General features: G+C 41.9%; 1 protein-coding gene across 7 annotated transcripts in view; it reads left to right on the forward strand.

The window, feature by feature from the left end:
* Positions 1 to 25987, forward strand: part of SPIRE1 (spire type actin nucleation factor 1) — a 184998-nt gene that overhangs the window by 12960 nt on the left and 146051 nt on the right. For all 7 annotated transcript variants that reach the window (XM_073678996.1, XM_073678997.1, XM_073679000.1 and 4 more), the window contains exon 2: positions 14645 to 14679. In XM_073678996.1, coding sequence (XP_073535097.1) covers positions 14645 to 14679 — 35 coding nt within the window. The remainder of the gene's footprint in view (positions 1 to 14644; positions 14680 to 25987) is intronic.

Consider the following 25987-nt stretch of genomic DNA (forward strand, 5'->3'; position numbering starts at 1 on the left):
ATCATAAACTGCATAAGCTGAGATGGTCACGGAGCGTATGTCAGGAGAGCCCGTAGCTAAAGGTATATTAATTTGAGAGACGGTTGCTATAACTCTGACACAATCAATACTGGCAAATGTTCTCCAAGGTGGAAAATGGAGAAGTTATTGTTAAACACAACATGTGCTACTTATTTCAATGCTTATAAATACAAGTTGTCGACTGTCCGCTGAAAATTTGAAGTTTTGTTAATGGGAATTTGTCAGCAGGTTTTTGTTATGTAATCTGAGAGCAGCATAACATTTGGCAAGAAAGCCTGATTCCAGGGATGTGTCACTTACTGGGCTGCTTGATGCAGTTTTCATAGAATCCCTGTTTTGTGTAATGTAGATGTAGCAGAGCTGAGTCTCCTGCTCTGTGTATAACCCCGCCCAGAGCCCTGACTGGCAGCTTCCTGTGTATTGTGCATTGTCAGCAAGCTGCCAATCACTGGTGGGGGCGGAGTTACACAGATTAGCTGGACTGCTGGTCATGTGAGCTGTAGTCCTGGAAACGTTAATCTCCTGCTGATAAAACACTGTTTGTATTGAAACTAAAACACACAGCCTAATAAGTGACACATCCCTGGAATCAGGGCCTCGTGCCCTATATTATGCTACTCTGAGATTAAATAACAAAAACCTGACAGATTCCCTTTTAAAGGGAATTTAAGTACTCCTTCCCACCTGCTTGTTTTCGCTCATTCTCCACACTCCCCTCTCTTTTTTGATTGACAGCTGTGGCTTCATAGTGCCAGAGAAGGGGCGGAGATAGAGCAAAAACTAGCAGGTGGGAAGGTGTAGTAATGCCCCATGAAGCACTGAGAGCCTGTACTTGGTTTGAACAGTCATTCTGTGCTGCCAGAGTCCCTAAACTTTCTACTGTTTTTCACGAAAATGGGACACAACCAGTTTGGCCACTATTGTAGTTGTCAGGTTTGTATCACCGTTTTCTATTGCTTCATGGAAACCAGGCTGACAAACCCTAACAGAGTGTAATGGATGGTGGCCATGTTTTTTGGCACTAATCAACCATGGCTGCCATTTTTAGGTCCTAAATTATTTGTAGATTAATTTCGTCCATTATTCAATTTGTATGCTTGGGTCCAGCAGTGTGTAGGTTCCCATGTAGAGAGGTCATCTTCTCCGATGGCCAATGGGCTCACACAATCTGTGTGCATGAATTGTTTAAGTATAGTCTCTATAGCAGTAATGTACTTCATAATTCATGTATTGTACTCTCACATATACCTTAGTGTGCGCAGTATGCGATTGTTTTTTTTCAGTGATGATTTCATACCTTCATGTAATGAGGAAACCCGTCTTGGATTTTCTGCCTCCAGTGGTTTAGATAACATGATGCTGCTGGCAGATTCAGTTATCAGTTATCCATGTCAAAATGGCCGTATAACACGTTATGAAAATGTAACTAAATCTCTGCCCACCTGACCTGATTGACAGCTCCTCAGTGTCTCTCCTGCTGCTGAGATCTCACACTGCTCTGTACAAGCTGCAGCTGTCCGGCAGACCGGGTGGACGGAGACTAAATACACTTGAACTCGTGCACTATTTCACTCTATAGCTGGACTCGCAAAATGCTTATCTTAATATCAAGATTATACCAATATTTTAATATGTACTTTCAAAGCAAATACCCCAGTCTCATGAGGTCTATGTAATAATATGTACCGTACTCCTTTAAAGACGCAGCTAATTTTTTTTCTTCAAAGAGCCATAACTTATTTATATTTCCATTGACATAGCCATATGACAGCTAATTTTTTGTGGGACGTGTTGTAGTTTGACACCATTTAATTTTACCATATGATGTATCGAGAAAGGGGGGGGGGAACAAGTGAAATAGTGAAAAAAGTCCAATTCTGTCAGGTTTTTGGGGGGTTTTGTTTTTAAAGTGTTTTTCATGTGATAAAAATGATCTGGCAACTTAATTCTCCGGGCCAGTTTAACTACGGCGATGCCAGCCATGCATTTAATTTTCTGTGTCTGAAATTTTTTTATATAGTTGTGAAAAAAATGAATTGCCTTGTGTAGCCATTTTCAGCAGGGTGCATTGACACCCAAAAACAGCTATTTTGTCTTTCTGTCTTTTTTGCTTTATGATCTTTACCATATGGATTAAATAATTTTACTAGTGTTGAGCGAGTATGTTCTGTCCGAGTACGCTCTGGCCGAGCTCCGAGTATTTATAGCTGTTCGGTGATATGGTTGAATCGCTCCCGTGTGCATGATTTGCGACTGTTTGACAGTTTTATTACATGTGAGGAATGTGTAAGAAATAGACATTCCTCCCATGTAATAAAGCTGTCAAACAGTCGCAAATCATGCACACGGGAGTGATTCAACCATATCACCGAGCAGCTGTAAATACTCGGAGCTCGGCCCGAGCATACTTGGCGAAAGGGTTAATAGAACATACTCGCTCAACACTAAATTTTACATTTTCAGCTAACTTTTACAGATGTGGTAATACATTTTTATTTTTCTCTTTTTATTTTGAGATCAGGATGAGTCTTTTTATTTTTTTTTACACTTTTGTAGTCCCTTTAGGGGAACCAAACCCGTATACTTCACTTTTGCAATATACGGTCTTCTATGAAGCACGGCCACAGCCTGGGCTTCATCATGGCAGTACTAAAGTGACAGGCAGTAGGCCCCGGCAGCCATGGCAACTTATCTGCACCCCACGATCTTGTCATGTAGAAGGGTATTGGCGTTCCAACTGTAGCCCGGGTAGGATCTCACTTTTTAAGGTTGCTGTCAGTTATTGGCACCAGCATTTAACAAGTTTACAGCAGCGACAAGATCTCACTCAGGCTGCTGCTGTTAGAAGAAAGTGTTGGCTGTGAAATACAGCTGGCACCTGACTTCTGTAGCTCCATAGAGCCATTCTATGATAATACTTCATGAGGTGGAAGGGATACGGTTTATATTGTGAATTCTGGTGACAGATCCATTTTAGATTTGAATAGATGCTGTTTTACATCTCCATGTCATTTTAATGTATATTTTTTAGTATGCTGCAAAAAAAGTACAAAACGAACACAATTCTGACATTTGTTTTTTGAGAATTGTTTTAAGGTGTATATTTTGTAGTAGAAATGACCTTGCAGAATGATTCTCCTCATCACTACAATTACGGCGATACCCAACATGTCCATTTTTTTTATTATTATTATTTTAGTGGTGGGAAAAAAAAAATCGGAAGTTTTTCCCAAAAAAGTTTTATGGGTTGTCACTATTTTTCTAGACTCGTAACTTTTTTTTATTTTTCGGCCGACGAAGCTGTGTGATGGCTTATTTTTTTGCGGGGTGTGACAATGTTTTATTAGTATCATATTGGGATATATGAAACTTTTTGATTGCTTATTACAGCCTTTTTTGTGGCATTGCGATGACCAAAAAAATCCTTAATTTTGGCGCTATTGAATTTTTTTTCCATTTATGTTGTGTACTGTTAGGGTTAATTGCTTTTATATTTTGATTGGACTTTTCTGAACTCGGTGATACCACCCACAAAGGTGTATTTTTTAATATCTTTATTTTAAATGGGGGAAAATGAGGGTGATTTGAACTTTTAAAACATATGAAAAAAAATTAAAAACACTAAAACACTTTTTTTTTTGCGGTTATTGTTAGCCCCTTAGGGGACTTGAAGATGTGATCATCCGATCACTTGTGCTATATACAACAATGTGACAGCATCGCTTCATATAGCAGAAATCACGGTCTCCTTTGAAGCCTGGCCGCAAGCAGGGTTTCAAGGGAACTCCATAATGACAGGAGTCATCAGCTGATCCCCGGCTGTCATGACAACCCATCGGTGACCCGCAATCACTTTACACCGATGGGCAGAGAAAATGATGCTCATGCATGTTGGCATGTGTTAAATGCTGCTGTCAGAGATTGACAGCGGCATTTAACAAGTTAACAATCGCAGGTGGATCACTACTGCACCTGCATTTGTTAGCGGCAGGTACTGGTTGTAATGCACAGCCATCACCCGCTGGGTATGGGGCGGGCTCACTACGGGAGGAAATGGACATGTGCATATCAGCATAGGTTATAATGGTTGTGTGTTATCCGTGACAAGAATGGATACCACACATACTGGAAGCACGGACATAAGGAGGAGACCTTACAGAAAGGACAGCAGGGGATCACAGCCGATTCTATCTGTATACTCTACTGCTTCCTCCCCTGCCCAGGAGCTGTGGTATGTGCAGTCCCTGAACTGGAGCAGCTGTGCAGGGTCAGACACAGCCATTACACAGTACATACTGTAGCAGGGGCACACTTAGAACATTGTTTAAAAATAGGAAAAAAATTTGCAACATCCAATTGTGGAACTTATTATTATTGCAAGATATATTGATTTTAATGTACTTAGTTCATAGGAAAACCCCTTTAAGAGTAAAAAGGGCAAATTGGTGAAAACAAAGAGGAACACTGAAGTATTTACTGATGTACAGTATTTGTGTATTCACCCTGTGTTTTATAATATTTCAGGATATGACTAAAGTGAAAATATAATCTAAATGTTTCACTGTTGCGCCAATCCAGTGATCTGGTATAAATGCAATAAATTAATTTGAAGATAAAGGGTTTTCTTGCTTCTGACACCACTGATCCCTGGAGTTAGTGGATGATTGTGGCGCTCGGGTTATAATGCATTACTCCTTCTTGTTCCATGGCTGCTTCTGTGTCTCAGAGAAATCAGTACAGGAGGTGTGCAGGCAAATGGAGAAGTCTCTAGAGCAAATATACACGTGGCCCAAAAACACAGATTATATAAAGTAGTCAGGAGGGAGGCTCAGTCTGATTTTTCTTAGATGTATCCGTCTGCTGTGTCTGGATATCTGGGATATGGTGTTTGATGCTTGTTTTTGCCTCAGGATCATTGTCAAGATTGTGTCCTACATATGCCAGCAATATTCTGCGCTTAAGTTACATGTTGTTGCTTCTATTAGAGATTAATGTAGACTCTTTAATATCAGCAGTGTTAAAGGGAATGTGTCATCAGAAAATGGCCTATTTTTATAGTTAAAAGAAGACACTAGTCCATTGAGTTCAGGTTATAGCTCGAGCACTCAGGTCCTTATGTTAAATGTCTTTTTTTGCTTAAACTGACTTCTGCCCATACACAATCACTGAATGACTTAGACAAAACATTTGCCAAATCCCTTCTCAACTTTTCAGGCACAGATACTTCCAATGTCTGGCCACCATGTAGGTTGCCTGCCCAGGAGCTGAGCCTGCATCATGATCAGCAGACACTGGCTGTGTTACACAGCCATCATCTTCCTCTAACTTCAGCTGTACTGTTCGCTGCGTTTAACCTCTTAAATGCTGCTGTTAGTCTCTGACAGTGGTATGTAAAGCACGTCCGGGAGTGCATGCCATTCCATGCGCCCATCGCCCCTCCCTCCCCTGTGGCTTGACGACTTGGCTGTGGGGTGCTGATGTCAGGGGCATGCTGACTCACCCCCCCACTCCTTCCCCATTAAAATTAAGGGTCAGTCCTTTGGCCATGTAGGTAGTCTGTGTCTACTGGATGTGAACCCTGAGAACCGCCTGCTACCTGTCAGCATCTGCAGCTCTTCTTTGGATTAGCCGGCCTGGCTCAACGCCATCGCACATGTGACTTCACGCCAGACTGGCTAGTCAACAGAAGAGCTGCAGATACTGTTAGGTAGGAGCTGGTTCATGGGGCTGCCATACAGCGGGCACAGATTATTAACATGGCATGCCCTGCATATTGGTTTGCACCATCTCTACTGTTAAGGCTCCTCCTGCTTCTAACAATGTGTCCCAATCTCTGTGCTGGCTGTGGGTCCGGCCTTTGACCTTATGTCCAGCTTAGAGCTTTATTTTATCTGTGTTTAATATAAAATGTGACATCGTTGTACAGTAACTGTTAGATCTAGCCTCAATATAATTAGTACATGGACCACCAAGCGGCACCGCTCCAGGGGTCTTGTGGTCACTTATCTCAAGCAGCCTATTGAAATAACACATGAAATTACCAAACCTAACGTGTATTTTTATAGAGCAGCATGGCTGACTGCTGTCAATGGCGTGTTCATTCAGCTGTAGCCCATCTGAAGAATTATACCCTAGCCACTGGCCAGAAGGCTGCCCATTATGTATAAGAGATGTTTTCATTATGACCCTTCTTCAGAAGCCCCATTTATTCCAAGTAGGACATAACTATTCCTTTTTCCTAAGTTGCTTCATGTAATCAATTGTGATCAGCAATAATACTATAGTCTTGTTTTGTGAAACTGTATTTTCATAACCTCATTACAGATTTAATATGGATTATGTGAATTACTGTGCTTTTATATGGGTGGGGGGACTATGTTCTAAAATAGACTCCACCACCCTTTTGATAGAGATACCAGATGAAGTCATTTTCTGCACCAATTACACCTGCACTGAGTGATCTTTATAGCTATATCATATGTAATGAGTAATTCACTTTAGTAGCAGTATCATATATGACTTTATGAATGGAGGTCTAGTCATCTATAAGCAGGAGGCTTATAGCAGCGAACGCCGTGGTGTCATGGTGTAGGAGAGATCAGTGACATGACTGTGCTGTGAAGGATATGCTATTTGTCATGTGAACGGTGGGGTTTTTCTCTCTTTCCAAAGAACAAAGCTAATATTTCATTGTGTCCTCAGAGTTCTACAAAGCTGCAGACCATACAAAACTATAGGAGGATGCCATGTTATTATTTATTATTATTTTATTATATTAAAGCTGATGTGTTGTGCTGTACTTTAATTTAAGGATTATTTCCATCTTCATAAAGGGTATTGTTGGATGGCTTTTGTAAATAGAAACAATTTTGCAATTTACTGCTTATTAAAAATTTTAGCTATTCTTGAGATACTAAGATGTTTCTTTTGTTTACTGCCGTTGCCTTGGAGACTGACCACTGCTAGTCAGTAGGACATGTTTTGGAATTTTGAGAATTGGGGAGTTTTTTCCCCTTAGTTTCTTCGCCAAAAACTCCTCTGAAACTCCATGTGCACACCGCCTTACCTCCTAATCCCAGCCAGCTAGTGCTTCCAAGCCAAACATCAGCAATGTTTGGTCTCATTGCTGTATTCGCCGGTGTCTGCGCTGGGAACTGTGGTCGAATATGCGCTATGCATACCACCGGCCAGAACAAGTCTAGTGGGCACGCCTCGCTCAAGTGTGCAAATGTTAATAAGCCGTAAATTGCTAAAGTGCTTGTTTTACCAATATCAATTTCTGAAGATGGGTATAACCCAGGGGTGGGCAATTATTTTTCCCGAGGGGCCACATGAGAGACTGTGATTATTATGCAGGGTCGAACCAATAGTCTAAAATGAATTATGCTCAATATTAATATTAACATTTTAATAATTATTTTCTGTTTATATTAATTCAATTACTTAATATTGAGCAGAATTAAGTATGTAGACATCCCCTATCTACTGTATTATCACGCCCACAGCTATTGAGGGAGCCCACTCACAACCCCCAATATATACAGTGAGCCCCCACACAGCCTTTTACATACAGTATGAGCCCCCCACGCAGCCCCCTATATACAATGAGCCCCCACATGACCCCCTGTATACAGTGTGAGCCCCCACATAGCCCCCTAAATACAGTATAAGCCCTCAAATAACCTCCTATATACAGGCACACATCCCATACACATACGAAAAAAAACAACAAATACTCTCCACACTCCCGATCCCTTTGGCGCGGCTCTCTGTTCCGGTGTCGGGGCATTGACTCTCTACATAGCAGATGCGATGAAGTGACGCCATCGCGTCTTCTGTCTGTTGCACATGCTGATTGGTGGAAGAAGGAGATGAGAGCTCCTTACACCAATGTGTTCACTGCTATCTGCATCCTGAGGACTTTCCCTGGGTCTGGTATAACCCTTTAATGACATTTATTTTTTACCATTCCTTGCTTCCGTTTTTTTTTTCACCTCTGCCATTTTAGATATCTACATGCTCTTCTTCTAGGCAGCATCTTGTGATTTATTTTTTTTTTCCCCAACCAAACCCATAATGCCCTACTGGTGTTCCTGTACTGCTCTGTCCTCAGTGGCCATCTTATAATTATATAAGAGCGTCCTACAATACTACAATAAAAAATGTTAACAGCTAATTGGACATAGTAATGTCCTACAGCGCTCCTTTTTCACTACATGATTCACTTTTTTGCCTTGTTCGTTGATGAAGTACATGACCCACTGCGCCGACGTCAGAATGGGAGGCAGGACGGGCGTTCCACGCATGTACCGGAATAGGTTTCAGTGCACGAGCAGTGGGAGCAGAAAGGCCGGAAAGGAGATTTGCCTATATACCGGAAGAAAAAAGCCTGCACACTCAGGGAAGCGTGAACAGACCTTATAGTTTCTATCCAGATTGAGGCGTGATGATGGACGATGGCTGTTAGCTAGGCAAGTGTATCCAACAAAATATACATTTTGTTTTTATATGACGCCATAGTACTAGTGAATATAAAGTATGTAATATATGTTATTAGAGAAATCTGCTTCTTTCTCCCCTGGGATTGATCTTTCACTCTTATTTCACGGGTAATATCTATATTTGGTGGATGCAGAATGTCACACTACTAAGGCAGGAGATGGCAGTTGCTGCTCGTAATATTCAATGGAGGAGGGAGGCGCTAGAGGCATCCAGACATTCTACTGCAAGTACTCATGAAACAACCGTTACATTAGATCAGGAGAGTTAGTAGTTGATCCAGCGCTAACTATCAAACGACTGCACATGAAAACATGGCAGATCAACTTTTATATAGATAAGTGGATAGAAAATGTTCTAAATCTGTCTTTTTGGGCATCTAGAATGTGGTTGCATCCTGAAGAAGAGGTTGGAGAACCTCGAAACGCGTAGATCCACACCACAGAATAAATTGTTTTTATCTTCACTGATTCTCTGCATCCTTTGTGGGACATTGCCAGCAGCGCAGGAAAAGCCGCCTATCTCCTTCCAGTATCTTTTTGGGCATCTAAAATCTTAGTTGTTTGGCAAGCTATAGCCTCATAATAGAGATTCAGACAGGGCAAGGTAGCTCAATGAAACATGCAAGCTCATTATTTGGTTAAAGCCTCCTTCATATTATTAGTGTTAAATTAAGTATTGGATTTATATCTGTGGTTTATGATCAAAGGCTTACAGAGAACTATTGTCTGAGAACAATCCAGTGTCAGTCATGCTTAATGTTCCTTCACTGCACTTCTTTCTGACATGAATGGTCAGCCATGCATTGCAGGACGCCACTCCTCAGATGGATCAATACGGCTTAGTGGCTGAGGGCTGTAATATAAGTCTGGTAAATACTATGATGGGATGTATAAAAAAACGCCCCAGAGTGTCACTTTTCCCGGAGCGTCACTTTTTTTTTTTTTTTTGTTAATCTGCAATGTTTAGTACATGTATGTAAGATTAAGGCATTAGTATATGAAACATGCGGATTATATTACATTTTTATGGTAGAAATTAGTGACTGACCAAAGATACGGTATTTCTCCTAGGCCAGATTAAGAGAACGATTTACAGCAAGTGAAATACATTTTGAACAGGTCACCAGTTTTCTAAGTAAATGTATTTCTAAAGGTGCTATTGACATGGAATTCTCACCAGATGTCGGTAACAACCCATTCAATCCACAGAGGCAAAGAAATCACCATAGATGTCCATAAATTAAGTTACTTGTAATAATAAGAAATGCACAGGGAAAAAGTATTGAACACGCTTGCAGTAATTTATTTAATACTTCATGCAAAAGCCTTAGTCGGTAATGACAGCTTCAAGACGCCTCCTGTATGGAGAAACTAGTCACATGCATTGCTCAGGTGTGAATTTGGTTCATTCTTCCACACAAACACTCTTCAAATCCTGAAGCTTCTGTGGGCTGCTTCTATGAACTCTGAGCATTAGTTCCTTCCATAAATTTTCTATTGAATTCAGGTCAGGTGATTGGCTCGGCCATTCTTGCAGCTTTATTTTCTGTTTCTGAAACCAATTGAGAGTTTCCTTGGCTTTGTGTTTGGGATCACTGTCTTGGTGAAATGTCCACCCTCGTTTCATCTTCATCATCCTGGTAGATGGCAGCAGATTTTTATCAAGGATGTCTCAGTACATTTGTCCATTCATCCTTCCGTCAGTTATATGATGTTTGTCAGTGCTGTATGCTGAAAAACAGCCCCACACCATGATCTTCACACCTCTAAACTTCGCTGTTGCCATAGTGTTTTTGATATCATATGTGATATGCAGTGCCTTTTGAGCTCCAAACATGTTGTGTGTTTATAGCATCCGAAGAGTTTTGATCTCGTCTGACCAGACTATATTCTCCATTATTTCACTGGCTTATCTAAATGTTGAGAAAACTTTAAACAAGCTTGAACATGCTTTTTGTTAAGCAATGGAGTCTTGCGTGGTGAGCGTGCATACAGACCCTGGAGGTTGAGTGCATTACTTATTATTTTCTTTGAAACAATTGTACCTGCTGATTCCAGGTCTTTTTGTAGCTCTCCACAAGTGGTCCTGGGCTCTTTGACAACTCTTCTGATAATTATTTTCACTCCTCTGTCTGAAATCTTGTGAGGAGCACCTGGTCGAGGCCTGTATATGGTGAAATGATGTTCTTTCCTCTTCCGGATTATGGCCCCAACAGTGCTCACTGGAACCTTCAGTAGTTTACAAATTGTTCTGTAACCAATGCCATCAGTATCTTTTTCAACAGTAAGGTTGCGAAGGTCTTGAGACAGCTAACTGATTTTACCCATCATGAGATGTTTCCTGTGTGGCACCTTGGTAATGAGAACCTTTTTACAGGCCATCTGTTGAACCAGCTTATATTATTTTTCACTAAGTGGCAGAATTATTTTCTAATAACTGATAGATTTCAGCTGGTGTCATGACTTTCCATGGCATTTTGCACCTCTTTCTTCATGTGTTCAATACTTTTTTCATTGTATCATTTCTCATTATTATACATGCCGTAACTTTAATTTATGGACATCTATGGATTGATTTCTTTGCCTGTGTGGATTGGATGGGTTGTTACTGACATCTGGTGAGAATTTCATGTCAATAGCACCTTTTAGAAATATATTTACCGTATATTCCGGCGTATAAGACGACCTGGTGTATAAGACGACCCCCCTACTTTCCTGTTAAAATATAGAGTTTAGGATATATTCACCGTATAAGACTACCCCTTTTCCAACGCATACCAAACACCGGTAAAAATTAAAAAAAAACAGATTTGAATTTAACATGGTCCTTTTTTAATTTAAATTCTTATGACATGCAGGTATATAGCAGGAAAACTGTCACTCATAAACATATTAAAATAGGGGGGACCCCACGTCATTTTTTGGGGGGGTCCCCCATTCTAATAGCTAGTAAAGGCTAGGTATTCAGCTGGGGGCTGATATTAGTAGCCTGGGAAGCTCCGTGGGTATTACCCCCTTCCCAGACTTCAAACATCTGCCCCAGCCGTCTGCTTAACCTCCGCTAGAGACTATAATGATGGTGGATCCCACGCCAATTTTCTTTTTAAAAAATCCTTTATTTTAACACTAAATGACAATTGAGGGGTTAATAAAGATGCAGTCCCTAAATTATTATTAATTTTGTAATTAATTTTTCCCAAAAATGTTGACGTGGGCTTCGCCATATTTTTGTGTCCAGCCAGGTACAGCAGGCAGGAACGGGCTGCCCCCAACCACCAGCTGCCTATTTGTACCTGGCCGGACACAACAATATAGGGAAGCCCTTTTTTTTTTAATTATTTCATGAAATAATTAAAAAAAAAAGACGTGGGGCTTCGCCCTATTTTTGTGTCCAGCCAGGTACAACTAGGCAGATGGGGGCTGGAATCTGCAGCGCAGGGAGACCCAAGCTTTCTGGGCCCCCCCCGCTGCAAATTGCAGTCCGCAGCCACCCCGGAAAATGGCGCGTTCATAGAAGCGCCATCTTCTGGCGCTGTACCCAACTCATCCAGGGCCCTGGTGCGGTGGCTCACTGGGTAATAAAGGGGTTAGGGCCAGCTTGGTATTATCAGCTGGCCCTAAGCCCGAAATTCATGGGGTCACGCCAATATTAGACATGACCACCATGAATTTCTAGTAAAGTAATTAAAAAAAACACAACACCCAGAATAAAGTCCTTTAATTGAAATAAAGACACAATTTTTTAATGTTCTAAATTAAACCATACTTACCATCACGCCCATTCCAGCTGAAGCCAACGATCTCCTGCAATAAAAGTAAAATAATAAAGCAACCTCATCCTTACCTTTCCATGGTTCCCAGGACCGGTCCAGCTCTGCTACATTCACATGACAAGCTGCACCGCAGCAGAACGCTGCCGTTCAGCTTGCCATGCGGCAGACACTGAGAAGCGCAGGCATGCTTGTGCTCCTCAGTGTCTGACTGTGACGACATCCAGATGAGCCGAGGTCATGTCCAATGAACTCGGCTCACCTCATGCACGTCACTGACAGCGTGGGAAAATTCTCCTGCTCCCCGCATGCGCAGTAGAAGTTTCCCACGCTGTCAGTGACGGACGTCCAGGAGGTGAGCTGAGTTCATTGTCGGCTCATCTGGATGCCGTCACAGCGAGACACTGAGGAGCACAAGCATGCCTGCGCTTCTCAGTGTCTGCGGGATGACAGGCTGGATGGCGGCGTTCTGCTGCGGTCCAGCCTGTCATCTCGATGTAGCAGAGCTGAAGCTGTCCTGGGAACCATGGAAAGGTAAGGATGAGGTTGGTTTATTATTTTTCTTTTATTGCAGGAGATCGTTGGCTTCAGCTGGAATGGGCGTGACTGTAAGTATGGTTTAATTTAGAACAATAAAGGATTGTGTCTTTATTTCAATTAAAGGACTTTATTCTGGGTGTTTGTGTTTTCTTTTAACTTTGACTATGGGGTTAGTAATGGTGGTGTCTTATAGACGCCTCTCCATTACTAACCTGGGCTTGATGTCAGCTGGCATTATAAGCTGACATCAACCCCAACCCTATTACCCCCTGCCACCGCACCAGGGCAGCGTGGAAGAGCGAGGCTAAGTGCCAGAATTGGCGCATCCTATGGATGCGCCATTTCTGGGGCGGCTGACGGCTGGTGTTTCTAGCCTGGGAGGGGGCCAATATTCATGGCACCCTTCCTGGGCTATTAATATCAGCCCCCAGCTGTCTGCCTAGCCTTTGCTAGCTATTAAATTAGGGGGGACCCCACGTCATTTTTTTTGGGGGGTCCCCCATTTTAATAGCTAGTAAAGACTAGGTATTCAGCTGGGGGCTGATATTAGTAGTCTGGGAAGCTCCGTGGGTATTACCCCCTTCCCAGGCTTCAAACATCTGCCCCAGCTGTCTGCTTAACCTCCGCTAGAGCCTAAAATTAAGGGGAACCCCACGCCAATTTTTTTAATAATAAATCCTTTATTTTAATACTAAATGACAAGTACAGTAACCAACACTATCACTGTACTTCATATATATGTGACTGACATGTTTCTATCTATCTAATCTATGTGTGAAGCTCTATTCTGTCTGTTATAAATTGTCGGGTACCGCTGCTGAATTGCCGGCCGGCTTTTTTAAAGAGACGGTGCATGAAAACACTATTATTTGTTTTAATAAATCCTTTACACTAAATGACAAGTACAGTAAGCAATACTGTCACTGTACTTCATATATATGTGACTGACATGTTTCTATCTATCTAATCTATGTGTGAAGCTCTATTCTTTATATTCTAAATTGTCGGGTGCCGGCTTATGCCGCTGCTGAATTGCCGGCTTTTCATATATTGTCACAGAAGCGATGCGAACTTCCCTGCTCCGGACACAGCGCAGCGCTTCTGTGACAAGTGAAAGCTGTCGGCACAGAAGCCCTGCGCTGTGTCCGGAGCTGGGAATACGCAGCAATGTGTCAGTTTCAGCACAGAAGCGCTGACTGTCTGGACCTACCGCCGCCGTATTTTAACTCCCTCCACCTTATATTAACTCCGACATGGCAGGGATACGGCCACGGCAGCTTATTAACACCCCCAGAGTATCCCCGCATGTCAATTTCTGAAAGTTCAAAAGCATTACCGGCGTATAAGACGACCCCAGACTAGACAGAAGATTTTTCAGTCTTCAAAAGTCGTCTTATACGCCGGAATATACGGTACTTAGAAAATGAGTGACGTGTTCCATACTTATATGTTTTATACAGCAGGTGAAATAATACTGTTCATTTCATTGACTCAAAAGCCGCATCTGACTTCGGCGCAGGCAAAATATGCATTGACAGCTGAAAAGCACATGAGCTGATGAGTGGAGTTACAAGAACGTTCCCTAGAAAGCCTAATAAGCAATTTCATGATCCTAGGCGTCATTAATATATTTATTGAGGGACCTGCTGTTCATAGGAGATTTTAAGTATTGCATCCCGTACTTCCATGTTGAGAGCTTCCACGATCTTTTCCCGATACTCAGATAGAAGAGATTGTGTTCACTGCTCATTATGGTGTTTAAAAAAAAAGTGTTTTTTTGTCATATTTTTAAATACATATCTTCTGTTTCAGATGACTCGGGTGATGCAAGATGTACTGAAACAGAGGTAAGCCATGTTTTTCATTCTGAATAAGATACAGTACTGATAACTCCTTAATTGCTTCAGTTCCCATCCTAAAATAAAGACACTATGGCCCCGATTCTTCATTGCCTTTGCTCCTATTTTTTGTCTAGTTTTGTACTTTTTTTTTTATTCATTTTTCTATTTTTTGCACCTTCTTAGAAGTGTATTTTATACATGCTCGCCTGTTTGTTTTTGTTTGTGGACGTAGTTTAGCGATTCCAGAAGTTTTCGCCTGATTCATCAGTTGAGACTTTTTAATAGGTTGCAAAATTTGGCGTAACTCCAATACAGCATGCAGTGTAGCATCAATTGTCTCCAGATCATAGAGGTGATAAAGTTGTGGATTTCTTCTACCACCTCAGGTATTTTCTGGGTTAATTCACGCTGATAAATTCATCTAAACATATAAAAGGTAAGATTTATCAGATTTCAGGTATAGAGATCATTCAGGCAATCAGTTTTCGTGTATGAGTCTGGTCAGACGAGACCAAATTTTAACTCTTTGGATGCTATAATACACAACGTGTTTGGAGTCCAAAAAGCACTGCCTATCACATATCATATCAAAAACACCATACCAACAGTGAAGTTTAGAGATGGGAACATCATGGTGTGGGGCTGTTTTTCAGCATCCGGCACTGACAAATTTAATATAACTGAAGAAAGGATGAATTGACAAATGTATCGAGACATTCTTGATAAAAATCTGCTGCCATCTACGAAGGTGAGGAAGATGAAACGAGGGTGGACACTTCACCAAGACAATGATCCCAAACACACAGCCAAGGAAACTCTCAATTGGTTTCAGAAAAAGAAAATAAAGCTGCTAGAATGACCGAGCCAATCACCTGACCTGAATCCAATAGAAAATTTATGGAAGGAACAAAATCTCACTGTTCATATAAGGAGCCCACAAAACGTTAAAGGTTTGAAGAGTGTTTGTGTGGAAGAATGGGCCAAAATTACACCTGAGCAATGTATGCGACTAGTTTCTCGATACAGGAAGCGTCTTGAAGCCGTCATCAACACCAAAGGCTTTTGTTTGAAATATTAATTAAATTTCAATAAGCATATGCAATACTTTTCCCTGTGTCACTTCTCATTATTACACACAACTTAATTTATGGACATCTATGGTTTGATTTCTATGCCTGTGTGGATTAGATGGGTTGTTACTGACATTTTTTGTCTTTTATTTTTTTCTAAATGGGGAATGCAAGTCTATGGGTCAGCTCTCAGGTGGAGAAACTTCTTCTTTTTCTCATCTGAGGAAAATTGATGAAACGTCTGAATGATCCTTTATATGAATCCTTTCGTTCTTTCACAGAAATAGGTTCCCTGTCACCGCATGGTTGATGGTGACCAGGGAACAGGGGGTCCTACCCTGTCCCTAACACTAGGGGGAGCCCTAGCTCGCTCTATTCCCCGGGATACCTCTGAAGGTGAAGATGCTGGGGCCTATGCCCTAGCCCTAACTCCTGAGTTAGCCCTCCGTTTGTTCTCCTCCCCCACCCAGGGAAGGGGGCGTACTGTGCACCGTAGAAAACCCACCCGACAAACAAGGCTACACAGACAGGAGTAAACAGAAAACTCCAGGCACAAAAAATATTCACTCACATATAACAGAGGGAAACACCAGCGTGTGAAGGTAGGGGAATAAACCAAAATGGAGAAGGATAAAGGAATTACCATGCGTACAAACCAAACAGTCTCTGATAATCCCTACAACTCTCCTTCTCATAATAACTCCTCTCACTCCGTTAGCCATGCAGCAAAAGCTAGCTCTGACAAGGACTAATATCAGAGCCCAGATTATAAAGGGAAAAGGAGTGGCTAACCGAGCTCAGCTGTGAACACCAAGATTTCCAACATGGCCACTTAACCCCTGTTCTGCCAGAAGAAATAAAACATGTCTTAAAATGAAGACGTGCTTCTTCTCGGAGCCGGAGTAGGAGCCCTCAGAAGCTGCGGTCTTCTGGCTCCACCCCGTTGCGGTAACCCCATGACATTCCCTTTATCACCTCGCTTATCTAACACTGGCTAGAATGTAAAGTGAAGGAAAGGGAGGACAGATGGCAGTGATCTTGTAACTTTCTCCTGAGACTTTTCACAAAGGAGCATCTGCCCTGAATAGGATGACCACCACGAAAAAATGGTCCTTGATGTGTTGTATGGTCATAAAGAGATCTACTGTTTAGATGTTGAATGTTTTTTGTGTTTTTGTTTTTTTCTTTGTCACTTTTTATATCTTCTTTTAAAAAACAATAACATTTTATTGTAAAAAAAAAAAAAAAAAAAAAAAGCGATGACAGATCTCGTAATACGTGCTCAGGCAATGGACAAAAAAAATGATTGTAACAAAAAAAGCAGATACACTCAATGCAAAGTCATAAGAGGTGAGATGTAAGGTATGAGGCTACCCTTTGTTATATTTTATAGTAGGTGAACAGTGTATATTAGGACTGCTCGGTCAGGGTGGCTAGAGCGTTGTAGTATTTGGCAGGGGTGCGGTAACCTGCCATTGTCCCCAGATTTTGTATATGCTAGGAAATTTAAACTCTCAGTTTCTGCTGCCGTACTGCCCCGTTATTGAGGGTACCAGTTGTCCGCTCATGGACGCAAGCTTTTACTTTATACCTATAGCAATCCCACTACACACACAGTTCAGCTATAAACGTTCTTGTAATTATCATGTAATTGCCTGCAGGAGCCTGGGATTAGCTTAATGGGCAACTTTCGGATGTCAGGTTCCTTTTAAGCCTGGGCAGCTCCATTAAGAGAGCAGAGTAACCGCTCAGGCAAAGTGACTGCCCCTATATACAGAAAAGGGGGGGGTGGAATCTGTAATGAGAAAATCCAACTAAATTCTAAAAAGATTTTTTAGTGTCTGGTTTTAATTAAGAAAAAAAATCTACACTATGCGACCGTTTCCCTAAAGTGTGGAGCCCTCTGATGTAAAATAGCATATAGGTAAAGCTCCAACGTGTGCACATTCAGTGAGGGAGCCTGTCCTGTGCACTGTGAAGCTTATAAATACGGCTCGTTATCTGCCACTATGTACACGAGAAGAATGGCACGCCGTGCAGCTGCTGCTAGGGACAAGGTGTGTCATTGGGAAAACATTACTTCTATGGGATTCCAGTCTCCTCATCCTCGTGAGAAACTTATTTAATGGAATGAAACTGCAGGCTTCTATTACTTAGTGGTGTTTTTTTTTTTTTTTTTTAAAGAACCAAATTCTGTTATGAAACCATATTTATGGGTTACATAAAGATGTGTTCTCTTGCTTGTGAACAAATCCTCCTTTTTTCCTTAGATTTGGAGACAATGAAGCTATTGACCTCTCTGTATAGGATGATGAGGTCTCGGGTTATGTAGATAGAAGTACAGCTTTATATAAGGGCCTGGAGACCTCTATGTCTTCTAGGTCAGGATATTCTTTCAAGACACGTGCGTTAATTTTTATAAACCTACAAAACTTGCTTTAAAAAATACAACAGAGAAGCCATTCACAGTTTTTCAAGCTGCCATAGTGAACAGTATGCCTGTCTCATGGCTGTCTAATCATTGTGGGGGTGATCAAATGCCTCCCAACCATTTCATGGGATTCTCCCACAAAAAGATCTTTAAAGGTTCCTATCATGTAATGCAATTTTTATTAATTCCAGTGACTGCTATACACTCCTTCATGAGCCGCGCACACAGAGGGGTGAACGGGCTCTGTGTACTCTGGTCAATTCACAGGTATGTAGCCTGTACATGAGCAATCAGTGGGGGTCTCAGTACCTGGACACCCACTTGTCAGCAGCACTCGGGATCACCTATAACATCTAAGAAGTATGTGTGTGGAATTTCAGTTCAGTCCCATACATTGAAATGGTGTTAACACGCACAGCCTATAGTCAATTTAAGAAAAGACCCCTTTATCTAATGACAGTCATCCCATTTAAAACAAATCCATCAGCAGGATCTCACTCCCATCCACCCCAAAAAAATATTTATATGTGTATGTATCTCTTTCAAAGAGAAGTCCAGCCATATTTTTACATGGCCAGTCCACTCCTCCTTTACTAAGAAATCAGAATTTTAATTGATATGCAACTGATACTTTAGATCTGAAGCCTGTGTCATTCCAGCTCTATTCCCCGCCCAGCACCGCCGCCCCCTGCTTGACTGACAGTTTCTATGCTGTGTGAGTTCAGACAGCAGAGTCGTCAGGCAAGCAAGAGACGGTGATACTGGGCGAGGAATAGAGCTGGAGTGACAGAGGCTTCAGATCTTCAGCCTCACTAGCATATCAATTCAAAAACTGATTTCTCGGTAGTGGAGAAATGCACTGGCCGTATAAAGATGTCGCTGGACTTGTCATTGTAATAGCTATATGTGCCTCTATACATTTTTTGAGGGTGAAATCCTGCTGACAGATTCCCTTTACTGTGTATTTACTAGTTCTCTACCCCAGTAGTAAATTAACAAAAAAGGAGAAGATATTTAGTGTATGGAAGTATAGCAACCTGTAAATGTGAGTAACTTTTCTTGTCTCTTAATCAGATGTGATCTTGAGACATTTTTTACTTCTCCTGAGCATGATTCAAATTGATGTCTAACTAGTATAAGCTAGCCTTTCCCACAAGTCATGGAAGAATGATCAAATGAAGACTAATCTGTAAATCAGTGTCCAGGCCCCTCTAGTTCCTGTGTTGTGCTGATGGTATAGGAGCTAATCCATACCTGGAGATTTACGATCTGCTTCTTCTGGAGCATGAGCTCATTTTCTGAGAGTTTGATACATGTAATACAATTGGTAATTTGCATTGTTAATCTAATATCACATTTTGGAAAGTGGTCACTGAGTCTCATTAATCCAAACTCGGGAGAATCGTCCTTGTATCAGCCGCTCCAGAAATGACAACTGATGGTCTAGAACAGGGTTTCCCAAATTGAGTCCTCACAGCCCCCAACACATCATGTTTCCAGGATTTCCTTGATATTGCTCAAGTGAGAACCTGTACCAATTTCTGATGCCTTGATAATAATTTCATCATCTGTGCAATACTAAGGAGATCCTGAAGACATGATCTGTTGTGGCGGTGAGGACTAGAGTTTGGGAAACTGACCTTGAGAGAGTGTGCGGAAATGGCCATGGGAGAAGTCTTCTGTTTTAGTTGGTGGAACATAAATGACAGATGTTGACGAATGCCGATATGTGCACTTGCCTATTCGAGCAGAGCTCCAACACGGCCTCGGTAAATGCCTTAGGTGCAAGCCAGCCCTAGTGCATGGAGGCACTCAGGATTATAGGAACACTTGTGTAATGGTAGGGAAGACTGCATTGTGGTTGGTTGTCATCTTGAAATCCATTTTGATAAGAGGCCAAATGTCCATCTCCCTACAGTGGCACATTTGTAAAAACTCTACTGATTTACATTTGAAATGAGTATTTTTTTTTCCCCCAGGGAAAATAAAGTACAAAAGATTAACCCCTTAGTGACCAGGCCAAATTTCTCAAATCTGACCACTTTGTGGCGATAGCTCTGGAATATTTCAACATATCCCAGTGGTTTTGAGATTATTTTTTTTTGTGACACATTATACTTTATGGTAATGGTAAATTTGGGTCGATAAGTTTTCTGTTCATAAAAATCTCAGAAATTTGACACATTTCTAAAAATGTAGCAATTTCCAGATAGTCGCACGACACAAGTTAATAAATAACATTTCCCTCATGTCTGCTTTACATCAGCTACATCTGTAAAATGTTCTTTGATTTTGTTAGGATGTTGAAAAGTTTAAGATTGTAGAGGGAATTTTTCAATTTTTTTCAAGGAAATATGCAAAACTTATTTTTTTAGGGACCTGTTCAGTTTTGAGATGACTTTCAGGTAGTTTATTAACACCTCAGGTGCTTTTTAGGAATTTTTGCAAAGTGGCATGACAGGAAAGAAAAATGTTATATTTGCCACCTAAATGTTCCTAATTTCTGAACAGACCCCTATAGCCGGCAGACCCTAAGGCCATTATTTGGCTGTGAATTACCATGGCAACCATCTGGACCACACAATCAAGATCTCAGGGTGCCGATGTGGTAAAAGAAGGAGCCCTCACACTCTGTTAACTATCTAGATGCCTTAGTCACTTCACAGCAGTGTCTAAGGGGTTAAACAGCCACAGTCTGTGCCAACACCGATTGATTGTGACTGATGCAGCAGGGTGTCGGCTATAGTGTGCTGCTGCTGCATTTTCACCTGTCGGGGGATGTGATTCACTTAAATCTCAGGTCAGTTTTAAGTTGTATTGGTGATCACTAAGTAGTTAAAATCAAATAAGTTTAAAAGGTTATCCCCATCTTCATATATGGATATTGTCAGATCGCGCCTGTAAAAACAAGCCCTTTTGCATTTTGCTGCTTACTAAAATTTGCGGCCATTCTTGAGATGTTAGGACTTTTGTTTACAGCTCGTTGCGTAGGAGACCGACCACCACCGCTGTCTGGTTTGTAAGAAGATGACCCGGATAAGGAGGTAATAGCGTGCTCTTCTAATTCTGGCCAGCTTTAAAACAGTGCTTACAAGGTCGAAAACAGCTTGTAAGCGCCGCACATGTTCTGCTGCTGCCAGCGATAGTCACTTTCTAAGGTAACGAGCTGTAAACAAAGTGTTAATATCTCAAGAACGGCAGAAAATTTTACTAAGCAGTAAATTGACAAATTGCTTAAATTTACAAATGCCATCCGACAATACCCATTTATGAAGATGGGAATAACTAAGTATTATGGTTTCTTTTTCTCCAATTACCAGCTGGTACCAGGACTAAGCCAAAAAAATCTTTTAAGTTTAATTTTTACTTTTTGAAAAGAAAAAAAAAAAAAAAGGAAATAAGCCGCTTTCTCTAAAATAAAATTAAAAAAAATAAATTACACTATTGTCCTGTACTGGTACAACCAGGTGCGTAACTATTGTGTGCAGGGGTTGTAGTCGCACCCTGGCTGTGTTGCAAATGAGGGGGTTGCTTTGGCCCATATGAGAAGACCAGTACTATTAAAAACCACTGATAGTTGGGGCTTTGGAGACTTTGCATTGGTGCTCACAAGTGCCAGGTAACTATACTAGGTACAACCACAATATATTGACATAACTTCAGCAGAAATCACTTATACATACTGTATATAATAAGCAGAAGCGTCACTCATAGAGTAAAATCAGCTCTGCTACATCTACAGATTGAGGTTTGCTGTTCTGTGACTTATAAGAAAGTGTTCATGTATGCGTCTAATTGTTTGTGACACATTGAACTGCTGTTCAACTCCCTGGCTGTCAGGAGCATGGATCAGTGTGAGTAAATGTACAGCGCCCGCCGTGCCACAGTGCTAATGATAACCAGGGATTGCTGTGATTGTTCCTGTCCGCAAGGCACCTTAGAGCAATTCTTATGTGACACTGATAACGTTTCCGAGACTTTCCACGGTTGTCACGTAGTGCGCAGTGTCTGGTCAGCAGCCGCGGATTAGACCGATAGAATCCCGAATGCTGCAATTTATGCTACTGATGCATATATTTCGGGGTAAACCGCACACATCCCTGGAGAATCCAGTAAAGGATCCAAGCTCAGCTGCTTGGGATCTGCGGAGGTAAATATATTGGTGGGTCGGCTTGATTAGAAGCATGATCAATGGCTGGGGCTGCGTAGTGTCTCTGGGCTTCTAGCTAAAGTAGATGAAAGGGAATAAATAACAAAAAGGAATAAAATTAAGCGAGTAATGAGCTAAAAGCGCAGTACATTTCTGCTGTGCATACATGGGAAGACAAGATTTACAGCAATGTACTAGTTTATATTAGGAAATGGACATAAATGACAGTTCCATATTGGTTTCTTTACAGCAGCCTGTCACATCTGACACAGACGGCCGATGGTATAGAAAACTGGGATTGAGGGTGGTTAGTACTGTGTAGGCGACATGCTGCCATGCGGCTATAATACGATGATGGATGGTTATAGCCTGTGCAGAACATGATCTGTGTGTAGTGATCCTTATCAATAAGCTGGTGATCAGTCAATTTATGGAGCAGAGGAATGCAGTAAATGCCTGGGCCTCTAAAGCTGTGAAGAGGCATATTGCACCAGTATGGATTGGTATTTGGACGTAATATATCTATAGATATGGAGATGTGCGTGTATATATATATATTAGTACAGACCAAAAGTTTGGACACACCTCATTTAAAGATTTTTCTGTATTTTCTTGATTATGAAAATTGTACATTCACACTGAAGGCATCAAAACTATGAATTAACACATGTGGAATTATATACTTAACAAAAAAGTGTGAAACAACTGAAAATATGTCTTATATTCTAGGTTCTTCAAAGTAGCCACCTTTTGCTTTGATGACTGCTTTGCACACTCTTGGCATTCTCTTGATGAGCTTCTAGAGATAGTCACCGAAAATGGTCTTCACTTCACAGGTGTGCCCTGTCAAGTTTAATAAGTGGGATTTCTTGCCTTATAAATGGGCTTGGGACCATCAGTTGTGTTGTGCAGAAGTCTGGTGAATACACAGCAGATAGTCCTACTGAATAGACTATTAGCTGCTTTTTTCTTGCCATAATACAAATTCTAAGTAAAGAAAAACGAGTGGCCATCATTACTTTAAGAAATGAAGGTCAGTCAGTCCGAAAAATTGTGCAAACTTTGAAAGTGTCCCCAAGTGCAGTTGAAAAAACCATCAAGCGCTACAAAGAAACTGGCTCACATGAGGGAGGAGACACAGATTAGATATTAGAAAAAACTTTTTGACAGTTAGGGTGATTAATGAGTGGAACAGGCTGCCACGAGAGGTGGTGAGTTCCCCTTCAATGGACGTCTTCAAACAGAGGCTGGACAGACATCTGTCTGAGATGATCTAGTGAATCCTGCTTTGAGCAGGGGGTTGGACCAGATGACCCAGGAGGTCCCTTCCAACTCTACCATTCTATGATTCTATGAGGACCGCCCCAGAAAAGGAAGACCAAGAGTCACCTCTGCTTCTGAGGATAAGTTTATCCAAGTCACCAGCCTCAGAAATCGCAGGTTAACAGCAGCTCAGATTAGAGACCAGGTCAATGCCACACAGAGTTCTAGTAGCAGACACATCTCTACAACAACTGTTAAGAGGAGACTTTGTGCAGCAGGCCTTCATGGTAAAATAGCTGCTAGGAAACCCCTGCTAAGGACAGGCAACAAGCAGAAGAGACTTGTTTGGGCTAAAGAACACAAGGAATGGACATTAGACCAGTGGAAATCTGTGCTTTGGTCTGATGAGTCCAAATTTGAGATCTTTGGTTCCAACCACCGTGTCTTTGTGCGACGCAGAAAAGGTGAACGGATGGACTCTACATGCCTAGTTCCACCGTGAAGCATGGAGGAGGAGGTGTGATGGTGTGAGGGTGCTTTGCTGGTGACACTGTTGGGGATTTATTCAAAATTGAAGGCATACTGAACCAGCATGGCTACCACAGCATCTTGCAGCGGCATGCTATTCCATCCGGTTTGCGTTTAGTTGGACCATCATTTATTTTTCAACAGGACAATGACCCGAAACACACCTCCAGGGTGGGTAAGGTATATTTGACCAAGTAGGAGAGTGATGGGGTGCTACGCCAGATGACCTGGCCTCCAGTCACCAGACCTGAACCCAATCGAGATGGTTTGGGGTGAGCTGGACCGCAGAGTGAAGGCAAAAGGGCCAACAAGTGCTAAGCATCTCTGGGAACTCCTTCAAGATTCTTGGAAGACCATTTCCGGTGACTACCTCTTGAAGCTCATCAAGAGAATGCCAAGAGTGTGCAAAGCAGTCATCAAAGCAAAAGGTGGCTACTTTGAAGAACCTAGAATATAAGACATATTTTCAGTTGTTTCACACTTTTTTGTTAAGTATATAATTCCACATGTGTTAATTCATAGTTTTGATGCCTTCAGTGTGAATGTACAATTTTCAAAGTCATAAAAATACAGAAAAATCTTTAAATGAGAAGGTGTGTCCAAACTTTTGGTCTGTACTGTATGTGTATATATATATATATATATATATATATATATATATATATATATATGTATGTATGTATGTATGTATGTATGTATGTATGTATGTGTGTATGTGTGTGTGTATGTATACACTGCTCAAAAAAATAAAGGGAACACTCAAATAACACATCCTAGATCTGAATGAATGAAATATTCTCATTGAATACTTAGTTCTGTACAAAGTTGAATGTGCTGACAACAAAATCTCACAAATCATCAATGGAAACCAAATTTATTAACCAATGGAGGCCTGGATTTGGAGTCACCCCCAAAATTGAAGTGGAAAAAACACACTACAGGCTGATCCAACTTTGATGTAATGTCCTTAAAACAAGTCAAAATGAGGCTCCGTATTGTGTGTGGCCTCCACGTGCCTGTATGACCTCCCTACAACGCCTGGGCATGCTCCTGATGACGTTGCGGATGGTCTCCTGTGAGATCTCCTCCTAGACCTGGACTAAAGCATCTGCCAACTCCTGGACAGTCTGTGGTGCAACGTGACGTTGGTGGATGTCCCAGATGTGCTCAATCGGATTCAGGTCTGGGGAACGGGCGGGCCAGTCCATAGCTTCAATGCCTTCATCTTGCAGGAACTGCTGACACACTCCAGCCACATGAGGTCTGGCATTGTCCTGCATTAGGAGGAACCCAGGGCCAACCGCACCAGCATATGGTCTCACAAGGGGTCTGAGGATCTCATCTCGGTACCTAATGGCAGTCAGACTACCTCTGGCAAGCATACTGACCCACTGCCAAAGCGGTCATGCTGAAGGATGTTGCATGCAGCAGATCGCTGTCCACGGCGTCTCCAGACTCCCACGTCTGTCACATGTGCTCGGTGTGAAACTGCTTTCATCTGTGAAGAGCACAGGGCGCCAGTGGCGACTTTGCCAATCCTGGTATTCTGTTGCAAATGCCAAGCGTCCTGCACGGTGGTGGGCTGTGAGCACAACCCCCATCTGTGGATGTCGGGCCCTCATACCACCCTCATGGAGTCGGTTTCTAACCGTTTGTGCAGACACATGCACATTTATGGCCTGCTGGAGGTCGTTTTGCAGGGCTCTGGCAGTGCTCCTCCTGTTCCTCCTTGCACAAAGGCGGAAGTAGCGGTCCTGCTGCTGGGTAGTTGTCCTCCTACGGCCCCCTCCATCTGTGACATCATGTCTCGCTCCATCCACCAACGTCACGTTGCACCACAGACTGTCCAGGAGTTGGCGGATGCTTTAGTCC

Source organism: Phyllobates terribilis, unplaced genomic scaffold, assembly GCF_046119375.1.
Source record: "Phyllobates terribilis strain yellow unplaced genomic scaffold, ASM4611937v1 Scaffold_4__5_contigs__length_816908805, whole genome shotgun sequence".
NCBI classification, from domain to species: Eukaryota; Metazoa; Chordata; class Amphibia; order Anura; family Dendrobatidae; genus Phyllobates; species Phyllobates terribilis.